This window comes from Formica exsecta, unplaced genomic scaffold (assembly GCF_003651465.1).
Source record: "Formica exsecta isolate Colony F162 unplaced genomic scaffold, ASM365146v1 scaffold207, whole genome shotgun sequence".
In the NCBI taxonomy this organism is placed as follows: Eukaryota; Metazoa; Arthropoda; class Insecta; order Hymenoptera; family Formicidae; genus Formica; species Formica exsecta.
In genome coordinates this window covers 81,373-92,111 of record NW_021849367.1, presented here as the reverse complement: position 1 = coordinate 92,111, position 10,739 = coordinate 81,373, and the positions used below count along the sequence as shown (strand labels likewise).

Below are 10,739 nucleotides of genomic sequence, written 5' to 3'. Positions count from 1 at the left end.
TATATATATATATATATTTGATGATAACAAGGATACCCTCGTATAAGTCGAGAAATAAATTGATGTTTACGCAAGTATTATGGCAGAAGTGGATGCGAGATTTGATGAAGAGCGAAACTCGTTCATTTCGGGAGAAAGAGGGAAACGAGCGGCTCAGGATGAAATAAATAACGGGGAACGAAGGGAGGGGCAAAGGGGAGAAAGAGAGAAAGCGAGAGGTTAATATACTGCCTCACGGCATGAATAATTTACACTCGCTCGAATTTAAATAAATTCGTTCACCGCCGCCACCGTCGTCGACGACTCGAAAGACCGTAACCGGGGGTCGATTCCGGCGGGGGAAGGGGGGAAGGGGCCCTCGAAAGTTGTTTACTGTCGCAGTTAATTTTAAACGAATTCGCCGGATATCGCGGATGTCACGTTCGTTATCGCGGGGTTATTCATGTTATTCTGCGAAATTACTTAGAGACCCGTCAATTAAGTCAACGCGCGATGCAGCAACGCTCGTAAACAACGCGTGACGTAAGCTAGAAATAATATAGCATTGCAGTAAATAGCGAGAATAACACAATAGGAGAAAAATATACGACGCAGAGCGTCATAATTCACGAATCGAGAAAAAAAATTTTCTTTGACATTTGTCAATCGAGAAATTTATCTCGACTCCCTCGTGAAAATTTAATTACTGATAATGTATATACGATAATTACCGATAATTTCGATCGAAATTTCACCTCGCTAAGATTTGGGCCTTGGATTTTATTTTCGGCAAGCTTGAGGATACGGGTCTGATAACGGGCGTCGCGTCTCCTCTCTCCGACTATCAGTTGGTCGCGCGTGCGACATCCTGTCGGTGGGCGAAAATAAAAAAGAAAAAAAAAAAGAGCGAAAGAGATTATCAAAACCGACGAAGGCCGTAAGGTCGTGGCACGTGAACCGCGAATGATCGAACGAGATTCCGTCACGCCCGCGCGTAAGAGAATGCCGTTGTATAAGCGGTGTGTCCGTATAGACCGAAAAACATGTTTGGTTCGCGATCAGTTGTTTATGCGATATATCGTGTGAAAAGGAAAACACATACTTTAAAGGTCTCGAGAAGCGGCATCGAGAGCCTCGATCATTGGACGGCATTAATCTCGATGACGTTGCGGAGATAAAAATAAGAAAAAAAAAGAAAAAAAAAAGAACGAGAGAGAACGCGAAGATTCTCTGGCGAAATATCGACATATATTTTTTTCTTGTAATTATCCCTTGTATAATTCCTCTCTGACGCTACTTGACGTAAACACAAACAGACTGTGCGCGAACGTTGCGGTAGATAATGCTCCTATTAATGTATCATAATGCAAATACCAACGCTGGCAAAATTATGATTACGCGCTCTCGTGAGGGAGAAGCCACCCCATTCTGGATTAAACTACCCCGCTCGTATCTAGCGCATAATTCTCGAAACTTTGCTCGGGTTATACGATGCAAGGAACGCGGAAAACTCACCTTCACCTCGAGAGTTGCATGCGAACGGAAAAACAATTTAGGGTACTCGCGTAGTGCAACGAAACTATTGTTAAGTGCCCTTATGTTTAAACAACCTCGCATTTTTATTTTCCTCTATTTTTATTTTTATTTTTATTTTCCTTTCTAATCATATATACATATAATTTACACAAACATAATTAGCGCACTCTTTAAAATTGTATAATTAGAAATTAACTAATATATATTTTATTATCCTAATTTCACATTTATACTGCTTCTCATATGTGTACGTGTGTCGCAATCCCGTTAATTCTCAAGTACCCAATTTAACAATATATGCATACTTAGCTATGTTTACCTATATGCACGCTCTACGGCAATAACGGTACATACGTGCATTAGAAACGTTGTTGCCGCGCGTCTTTATCCCCTTCCCCCTTCTCCCTCTCCCGCTTAGGATCGGAAAATACACGATAGTGTATATATGTGTGTTTTCGATTAAAAAGATTATTTTTAAGATCTCAAACTAGTATCTCATATATTCTCGAGGCAGATCGCAACAAAGTCGAAATATATTACAGGTCGACTGTTGCTCTGTTAAAATCTCTTACCCTCGAAATCGAGCCTTTATAGCACACATGGCTTTTCCATAGAAGAACCTTGTAACTAGCCGCCTCTCTCCAAAGTAGAATTTAATCTCACGCTTTATCTATTAATCGCTCATGCATATTTTTTCGATGATCGTGACGACGTAGATCCATAAAATTGCCCAAAGTATAAATTAGAAAAGAATCTCATTATCTGATTTGTCGATCTCCGATAAGGCCGATTAATATTACGATCGATATAAACACTTAACATATTATTACAAGTCTTATCGCATTCCTTCCACAAACACGATATTATTGATCTGTATTTTGAACTTATCGCAAATTTTTTTCTTGATACTTGGAAGTCGGCTCTTTATTTATCATTACTTGTGTTGTCACCACGTATCGTGTACTTTGCACTTTCATTTATTCGCTCGGGAGACACATTTATTGCGAAGTCTAATAAATATTTTCTCTCTCGTTTATAATCAACGAGTTTTAATTAATGAGCTTTATAATTAAAAAATATATACCGAGTTCCCTCTCTCTCTCTCTCTCTCTCTTATCTCTTACTATTTGTTCCCGTTCTATTAATATGCTTATTTTCCGTAAGCCTATCTTTGTTTCGTCGTATTCGTCGAGACGAGAGGAGCCTTATGCCCTACTAGAACCGTCGCGAACAAACCGTATTCTATTCAATTCCATTCTCCCTCGGTCTCTCTCCGTCAAACGAACGCTTTTACTCGTCGGGCATCGGCGGCGCGTGATCCAATTTAGCCACGTTCGCTCGCTCGCTTGCTCGCGACACGTTTCTCAGCGTCTGCGAATGCAAAACATCTCATTCACGGGCAAAAGTGCTGGCCGCCTGCGCCAATAGGCGTAGTCCCTTACCTGCGAGAGCGGCAAAAACGAGAGTAGCAACGCGCGAAAGAGAAAGAGAGAGAGAGAGAGAGAGAGAAAGGACGCGCGAAAAAAGAGGAGAGGGGGGGGGGCGACGACGGCGGATATATACAGAGAGCATCGCACTCTCCTTCGCCTTCCCTCGTCCTCCGCCCGCGCGTCTCGCGAAGGGATAGAGAGAGGAGGAAATGGTAAAACCGCGCGTATCGAGAGAGAACGTCATAAGACGGAGAGGAAAGAGAGAGAGAGAGAGACGATGATGGAGAGAAGACGGCAGAATGCACGAGAGAGAGAGAGAGAGAGAGAGAGAGAGAGGAGACGAGCACGGGGCTAAAATTAGAATGTCCGTTGGAATGCCGCTGGATGGTAGTGGTGTATACAGGGTGATTCAGCGAGTGAGATAGAGAAAGAGAGAGAGAGAGAAAGAGTAAAGATATGCGCGGATAGAGTTTATTTCGTCCTGGGATGAGGCCCCTAAGGACGCGTAGCGGATATACGACGGAGAACGAGCGCATACTCGAACGATATATACATACTGGGGGTACCGGAAAGCGGTCGATCTTGTGTGTTGTGCGCAAGCCTCTCTCTCTCTCTCTCTCTTCTCTTTCTCTTTGCCATTTTCTTTTCTCCGCGGCGCTGCTCCTTTTTCGCACGCCTTTTATACTCTCGTCGCCGGAAATAGATTCGCGTATCGACGCGCTCCAAGAATAGTCTTTAACCTTTTCGTCGCGAGATACGAAACGAATAGAGCAGTAGTAACTGCAATAGTATGTGTATTCGCACAGTGTGCTATTTTCAAATAGGACATTATTCTTTACATGCGATATTTTTGCTCTCGTATCTTATATATATTCGATTATTGGAATCTACAAATAGAAATTATTCGTTCTCTGATTTATCAATATGATAAAGTAATGTTGCGAAAAATATTCTCGTAATTAAAAGATTCAAATTAAGCACGTATTGTAGGAAAGTAAATATTTCTTTAAAATATTATTTTACTTAGGACTCTCCCACAGATTCTAAATCCTCCACTGACGCGGATTCTCGCGCGCGCGCGTACTTGTTCTATAAATAGCAGTTACAAAATTTTGCGGGACCGTGGGTCGCCGGCCACATCCTCTCTCGGGGCCTTTGCTCAACCGGCCGAAATTCAAATATCGCCGATTGCTTTTCAAATACTTCAGCGAAATACCCCACTCCTGTTCGCGCCGGTCGCGCGGTATCTGCGATCTAAGCAAATCTTCCCAGGTCATTCCACGGTGGACTGTCGCCCGGGTATCGATTATTTCTTCGAGGTCCCCACCTCGTCTCGATATCTGACGATCGAGGCGAGGCGTTTTGCGTTTGCGGAACGCTCGGTATTCGGTGCCTCGGTGGTTGGATTATATATCGTCCTCTTCGTCGTCTTCGTCGTCGGCACGCGGGGTGAAGGAGAACTGGCGGTAAAAGGAATAGATAAGCAAATAAATAAACTAGCGGGGCAAGGCGGAGTCAAGGCGAGCGTGCGAGAAAGAGAGAGAAAGAGAGAGAGGTAGAAGAGAGCGAGTAGGGCCGTTGATTCTCGGGCGAATGCTCGTCGACGAGGTCGACGGCCTGACACGGATGGTTGACGCCGTGGGGCCCGCCTCGTAACCGGCCTGGGAAGAAGAAGAAGAAGAAGAAGAAGAACGAGAAAAGGTAGATAAAGAGAGGAAAGGAAAGGGCCCACCGCTGTGGGTTTTCGCCCTCCGCGAAGACGGTACGCCCGTCTCGGTACCACCCGGCTCGGTGATCAGTCTGGGTCAGCCAGCGGAGCCCCTCCGGTGTCCGGTATTAGTTCCCTCTTTATAGATTATAGAGGAAAGACGTTAGAATATATAATCCCACAGAGTATACCGCGATCGCTCTCTCTAAATACCAAATGTCTTCAAGATAAATGAGCAGTTTATTCTTCGAGCGATTTTGAGTGGATTTACCGTGACATCGATAGCTCTTATCAACTTAGCTCTCTCTCCATTGAGTACACCACGAGTGCTTCCTCGAGTATATACTATATACCCCATTTCTGTCGACCTCATATGGTTCTTCTCCCCCCGCTTCTTCCATCCGTAAACGAGTGATCGATGGCCGACGACGACGGGCGGGGTAGCACGAAATTAGGGCGTTGCGTATTTATCGCTCCTATCTCGCCGCTATTTACCGTACCTGCGGCTTTTCGTCGCCGGCCCCGGGGTTTTATCGTCCGTTTTATTTCTCTCTCCTTTCATGCCCTCTCTCTTTCTCTCTCTCTCCCCTTTCTCGCGCCGTTATGACTTGTACGACACACGATCGGATATTTTTTATTAGATTTCTTTCGCGCGCCGTTAATCCGTGGCTTCTTCGCACCCCGCGATTTATTCCTCCCTCGATATTTCTGTTTTTATTCCCGCTATTATTGACTCTACCAGAGTCAATTAATTGTTTTAAGAGAGATTCGGTGCCACGTTTATTCGAAATCGATCAGCAAGAATATACATCGGTTTGTTTTTTTTTTTTTTAATTTTCAGCTATTTTTCGGGATTTTTGTTTGCTATTTTTTTACGCATGTATTCTTGCCGGCCGATTGTTCGTTAATATTCGATTCTGATTTACTATACTGTGAAAATTTTTTGATTTTAGGGAAAATTTTTCCAGTTTTCGATACAAATATATTCGAAGTATTTGTTTTTTTAGTTTTTTCTCTTCTTTCTGTTATTGTATTTTTAAGAGAACACTTGTTTCAAGATTTAGAGAAACACTTCTCTCTCTTCCCTTTCTTCATCTGCGAAGAAACTCGACGCCGGAGTAATGCGTAATATTCGTTGGTCATCGTCGCCCTCGTTGCATTTCCAACAAATGCGAAGTGCTTCATTAAGGCGAGCCGGGAAATCATAAAAAGTCGAATGCTCGATGAAGTGATAAAACTTAATTCGTCTGCTCTTATACAAACAACATGCCCGCCCGTGCTTTTCGTAGGACGTTCGTCCATTCTGCTTTTACGATTTCTGAGAGGGTTTTACGATTTATTTTTATTAGCGGCTTCTTTTTCACCCTTCGTGCCCGGGGTTCGCGCGCCGAAAATTACGACAGGCCGCAAGAAAAGGCCGCGTAAAATAAGAAGTGCCGACTCGCGTTTATCGTCGTCGACTTATGCAATTCTCGCCGAAATCACTCCCGGCCTGTGATAAATCGCTCGGCTCGGGAAAACAATTGCAAAAACATCACGATGTATCGAGATCAATTCAGCTCGCGAGCAATTCATTACCGATCGTCTCGTTATATCATTTCTCGCGCGCGACTTTGTTGTCCGCGATTATTATTATTTTTATTGCGTATCGATTCTTCATCGCTGCGAACTCAAACAGAGTGTTTCTCCTTGTCGAACAGCTGTCGCAAATAATCGTAAAGCTGGATTCAACGAGCTGCGCATAAGGCTGTCGCCAGTTGCAGTTTCGCGTCATCCATCATCCCATGATTTCCAGTAGAGTAGACGTAATTATTCCGTCATTATTTAGTTCTGATAAGTTATCCGCGAAGATTAATGATATGGATACATAATCAAGAATGTATAGTCGAGTTTGTTCGATGCTCTTTATTTTTATTTTATTTTGCGACAGGTGTTTGTGAGAGTGACGATGGGAATGGGATTGATGGAATTTTTCCTTTAATTAAAAAGTAGCTAAGTAGCAAAAATTGTAAGAGTAGAAAGGGGATTTCTGGGACATCTCGTTTAGCTGAAAGTTCGCAGCTTAGATTTTTCTATTCTACAATATCTCTCTCTTTTTTTATCAATGTGAAGACTCTTGAAAGAAAGGAGGACGAATGAAGAATTGCCGCGCATCTTGTCGAGGGCGAGAAACCTGTTGCCAATGCTTTGTATACGAGACTCTACACGGGGATCGTTTTTTCGGCGGAAGTGCAATGATAATGACGGCGGAAAGAAGAGAGCTCGATCGTCTTTCGAGCCGGAAATGAGGGACGATTAGGACAGCACGTAAAGAGGGACATTTATCTCGCGAGAACACGCGCGATCGTGATCCTTCCTCTTTGGGAACGGAAATACTCGACACGTTCTACCTCCGGGGGCCGGTTTCAGGTCTTCTCACCCCTTCGACCATTGAATTTCATACCTCTCTAAACGTAGCACTATTTAATCGTCTTCAACCCCCTGCGAGCAGGTACCAGGTAGAACATCTGTTGCTCAACCTGTATCGCGATATAATACCCTTTTACGCTCCAGTACCGATCCCTTTGCGATTTTTTTTTTCTGTTACAAGAAGAGGAAGAACCGGAGGTCGCGCGCGTGAGAGAACGACCCAGTCGTTTAGCGTATTATAAAGAGCGTCTCGCAAACGGGTCGCAATTACGCACTACATCACGTTTTCTCTCTCTCTCTCTCTCTCTCTCTCTCTCTCTCTCGCGAGAGAGAGAGAAAGAGGTAGCTGACAATAATATCGTTCCGTTGCAACGAAGGAAATCCGCCGGGGAAAACGGCTCGTTCCTGTTCCTTCGATACTGCGTCGCAACCTTGTTAACGGTAGCGGAATCATCCCCTTCCCCTCGACACATTTTGAAATTCTCATCATTATAAAGCTGTTCTGCGTGCAAACGGATTCAACCAGCGCTTCTTGTTAAACTCTAACGCGGATTAAAATATCGTCTCGTCTATATACATATATAGCCTGCGAGTTTCGAAAGAGCGGATGTGCTTCCGCGAAAAAATAAATAAATATATATTGTATATATATACATAGGTATATATATGAAAATGGCGAAACGCGCGCGATTAATTTTGTAAACTTTGGACTTCGGTCGCGTGTCAGCCTTGATCTTCCAGCGCGCGTGGGCCGTGCGTGCACGCACGAATGCGTTTCTACTTTTCTGCGTGGCTCGAACGACGAAGCCTCTGTCCTCCTCCCGTCGTCATCATCCTCTGACCCGCACGGCGCGGCCACGTGTCGGCCGGTCGCGGGTGACGTCACGCTTCCGGTATGTGATTTCCTGGTACCGGACGACCGTTGGCGGATGAGAGGAGTTAAATGCCGGACACGGGAGAGGTCCGTGCCTCCTCCTCTGCGCGAGTGTCTCTCGCGTCTTCCGGAGCGGAAAGGATAATGAGGCCGCAGCGCGCGAACGTTCGCGAGGGGGGAGGGAGGGGGGGGCGAAGAGGCGGTCGTCTTAACGTCGTCGAATCCCGCAATTTTCTGATTCCCGCGATCATCGCTCGTTCTTTCCTTCTTTTTCTCTATTCCTTCATCCTCGACGAACCGCAAGATAATCGGTGAGACTTAGACCTGCCTCAATTCTAAATTAATCTCGCAATTGGGAACAAAACGACAGTTATCACGTGTGTGACATTTGACTCGCATATTATCAAGTTTATATTACAGCTAACGCGCTATCGGTATAAAGTTGCAAGTCGACAAGGTTGTGCGTTTCATTTAGCAAATCGTTATCCGCTAGCGAAAATAGATCGATCGCCGACAGTGTGCCTGACAAGTCGCGTATATTTGATTGCAGCGTGTGGCGAACCAGGCGCTTACCGCTTCGCCACAGCCGGCAGTAACGGTGGAGGGGCCGGTGTCTAGAATGTCTCCACCGACGAACGACGTGACCAATGGTGTGGTGGCGCCTCCCAGCACCCTGGCGCCCCGGGTTCCACCGACGACGAACCCGACCCTCACCACCATCAACCCACCAACGCACAAGCGTAACCCAAAGGACTTCATCTTTGGCAAGGTGATCGGTGAAGGAAGTTTCTCTACCGTAAGTCTCTCTTCTTGCACTTCTTCATCTTAAATATAAACGTAAAAAGAATTTTTTGTAATTAATTACGAAAAAATAAGTATGAAATAACCGAGCTGCTTCGATTCGACAGGTTTATCTTGCCAAAGATATCCATACCAGCAAGGAGTACGCGATCAAGGTATGCGAGAAGCGTCACATACTCAAGGAGAAGAAGTCAGAATACGTGAAGCGCGAGAAGGATGTGCTGAACATGCTCGCGGACGCCAAGCACTCGTTCGTGCGTTTGTTCTGCACCTTCCAGGATAGTGAGAGACTCTACTTCGTCCTGTCGTACGCTAAAAACGGCGAGCTCCTGCCGTACATCAACAAGGTGGGCTCCTTCGACATCGAGTGCACCAAGTTTTACTCGGCCGAGATTCTACGCGGTCTCGAGTACCTGCACGGACTCGGTATCATTCACCGGGATCTCAAGCCGGAGAACATTCTGCTGGACGAGAAGATGCACGTGCTAATCACCGACTTCGGCAGCGCCAAGATTCTCGACGATCCAGAAACGGTGCTGACGACGACGACGACGACGACGACTGCCTCGGACGGAGACCCAGACGCCCAGCAGCAACAGCAATACCGCAGGGAACGCAGGGGCTCCTTTGTCGGTACCGCTCAATACGTGTCACCGGAGTTACTGACCGACAAAACGGCGAGCAGGGCGTCCGATCTCTGGGCCCTGGGCTGTATCGTCTACCAGATGGTCGCCGGCCTGCCGCCCTTCCGCTCCAGGAGTGAGTACATGATATTCCAAAAGATCCTGAAACTCGAGTACGAAATACCGGACGGTTTCTGCGAGCTGGCAAAGTCGCTCGTCAGTCAACTCCTGGTTCTGGAGCCGACACAGCGACTGGGCGCTCTGGACGAGCATGGCGCCGGTTATCCCAGCATTCGGGCGCATCCCTTCTTCGAGGGCGTCGATTTCGAGACCCTCCACGAGCAGACACCACCACCCATCTATCCGTATCTTCCCGGCACGTCGGAGCATGAGGAATTGAGATCGCAGTACAGAGTGCCCGACAATCTCGAACCCGGTTTGGACGACAAACAGCTCACTAGACTCCTAGGACTCGGTATCGGCGAGGATACGGATGATGACGATGATGTCACCACCAATACTACCGGTGTGGAACAGAGCGCCGTCAGCAAACCCGTCAGCAAGACTATCGCGGCCGCGGTGAAGCCAATAAGAAGGCGGATCAACAACAACATCGACGGCGGCGCTAAAATCGCCGATCTGACGCCGGAGCAGATCAGGATGCGGCTGGAAAAACAGCGTGCCACGAATCAGTGGGACACCTTCGTCGAAGGCAATCTGATATTGAAGCAGGGCTTTATCAACAAAAGAAAAGGTCTGTTCACCAGACGGAGAATGCTCCTGCTCACTACCGGACCGCACCTATACTATATCGATCCCATCAATATGGTGCTCAAGGGCGAAATACCCTGGAGCCCTGAATTGAGGGTTGAGCCGAAAAATTTCAAGATCTTCTTTGTTCATACGGTGAGTGTCTTTGAATTACTATAGTAAAAGAAAAATAGTAGATGAGACACGTACCGTAGTTTTATACTATTCTGATAAAGATCACAAAATCGTATTTGAAGATGCTTCAAACCATTCTATCTATATTATATCGAAGGAGTACATGCACAATGTATCTAAATTTCTGTCTTTCTACTGTTTACAGCCAAACAGGACGTACTATCTCGAAGATCCCGAGGGATTTGCATTGGAATGGTGCAGAGCTATCGAAGAGATGCGGGTCCATTGTTACGGCCTGCAGGAGACGACCGCCGCTTAGAAAGGGACGCTCGGGAGAGATTCGAAAGACAAAACATATAGTGAGCAATGGTAAAGTTAGTGAGTGGCGATCACTAAGATCGGACCATATCCGATGAGAAAAGACGACGAATCGATTGTTCGCGTATATAGCCCGTTGTAAAAAGTAGACTAATAGACTTGTCGCGCGCTGAACC

The 10,739-nt window shown here is 46.0% G+C and overlaps 1 protein-coding gene across 3 annotated transcripts in view; it reads left to right on the top strand.

The window, feature by feature from the left end:
• Positions 1-10,733, top strand: part of LOC115234796 (3-phosphoinositide-dependent protein kinase 1) — a 329,059-nt gene extending 318,326 nt beyond the window's left edge. For 2 of the 3 annotated variants that reach the window (XM_029806134.1, XM_029806135.1), the window contains 3 exons: positions 8,487-8,732; positions 8,845-10,266; positions 10,451-10,733. In XM_029806134.1, the coding sequence (XP_029661994.1) occupies positions 8,487-8,732; positions 8,845-10,266; positions 10,451-10,564 (1,782 nt within the window). In that variant the 3' untranslated portion in view covers positions 10,565-10,733. Of the gene's footprint in view, positions 1-8,486; positions 8,733-8,844; positions 10,267-10,450 lie in introns of those variants that run through there. The other variant, XM_029806136.1, reaches the window with a different exon arrangement.
• The last annotated feature ends 6 nt before the right edge of the window (positions 10,734-10,739 follow it).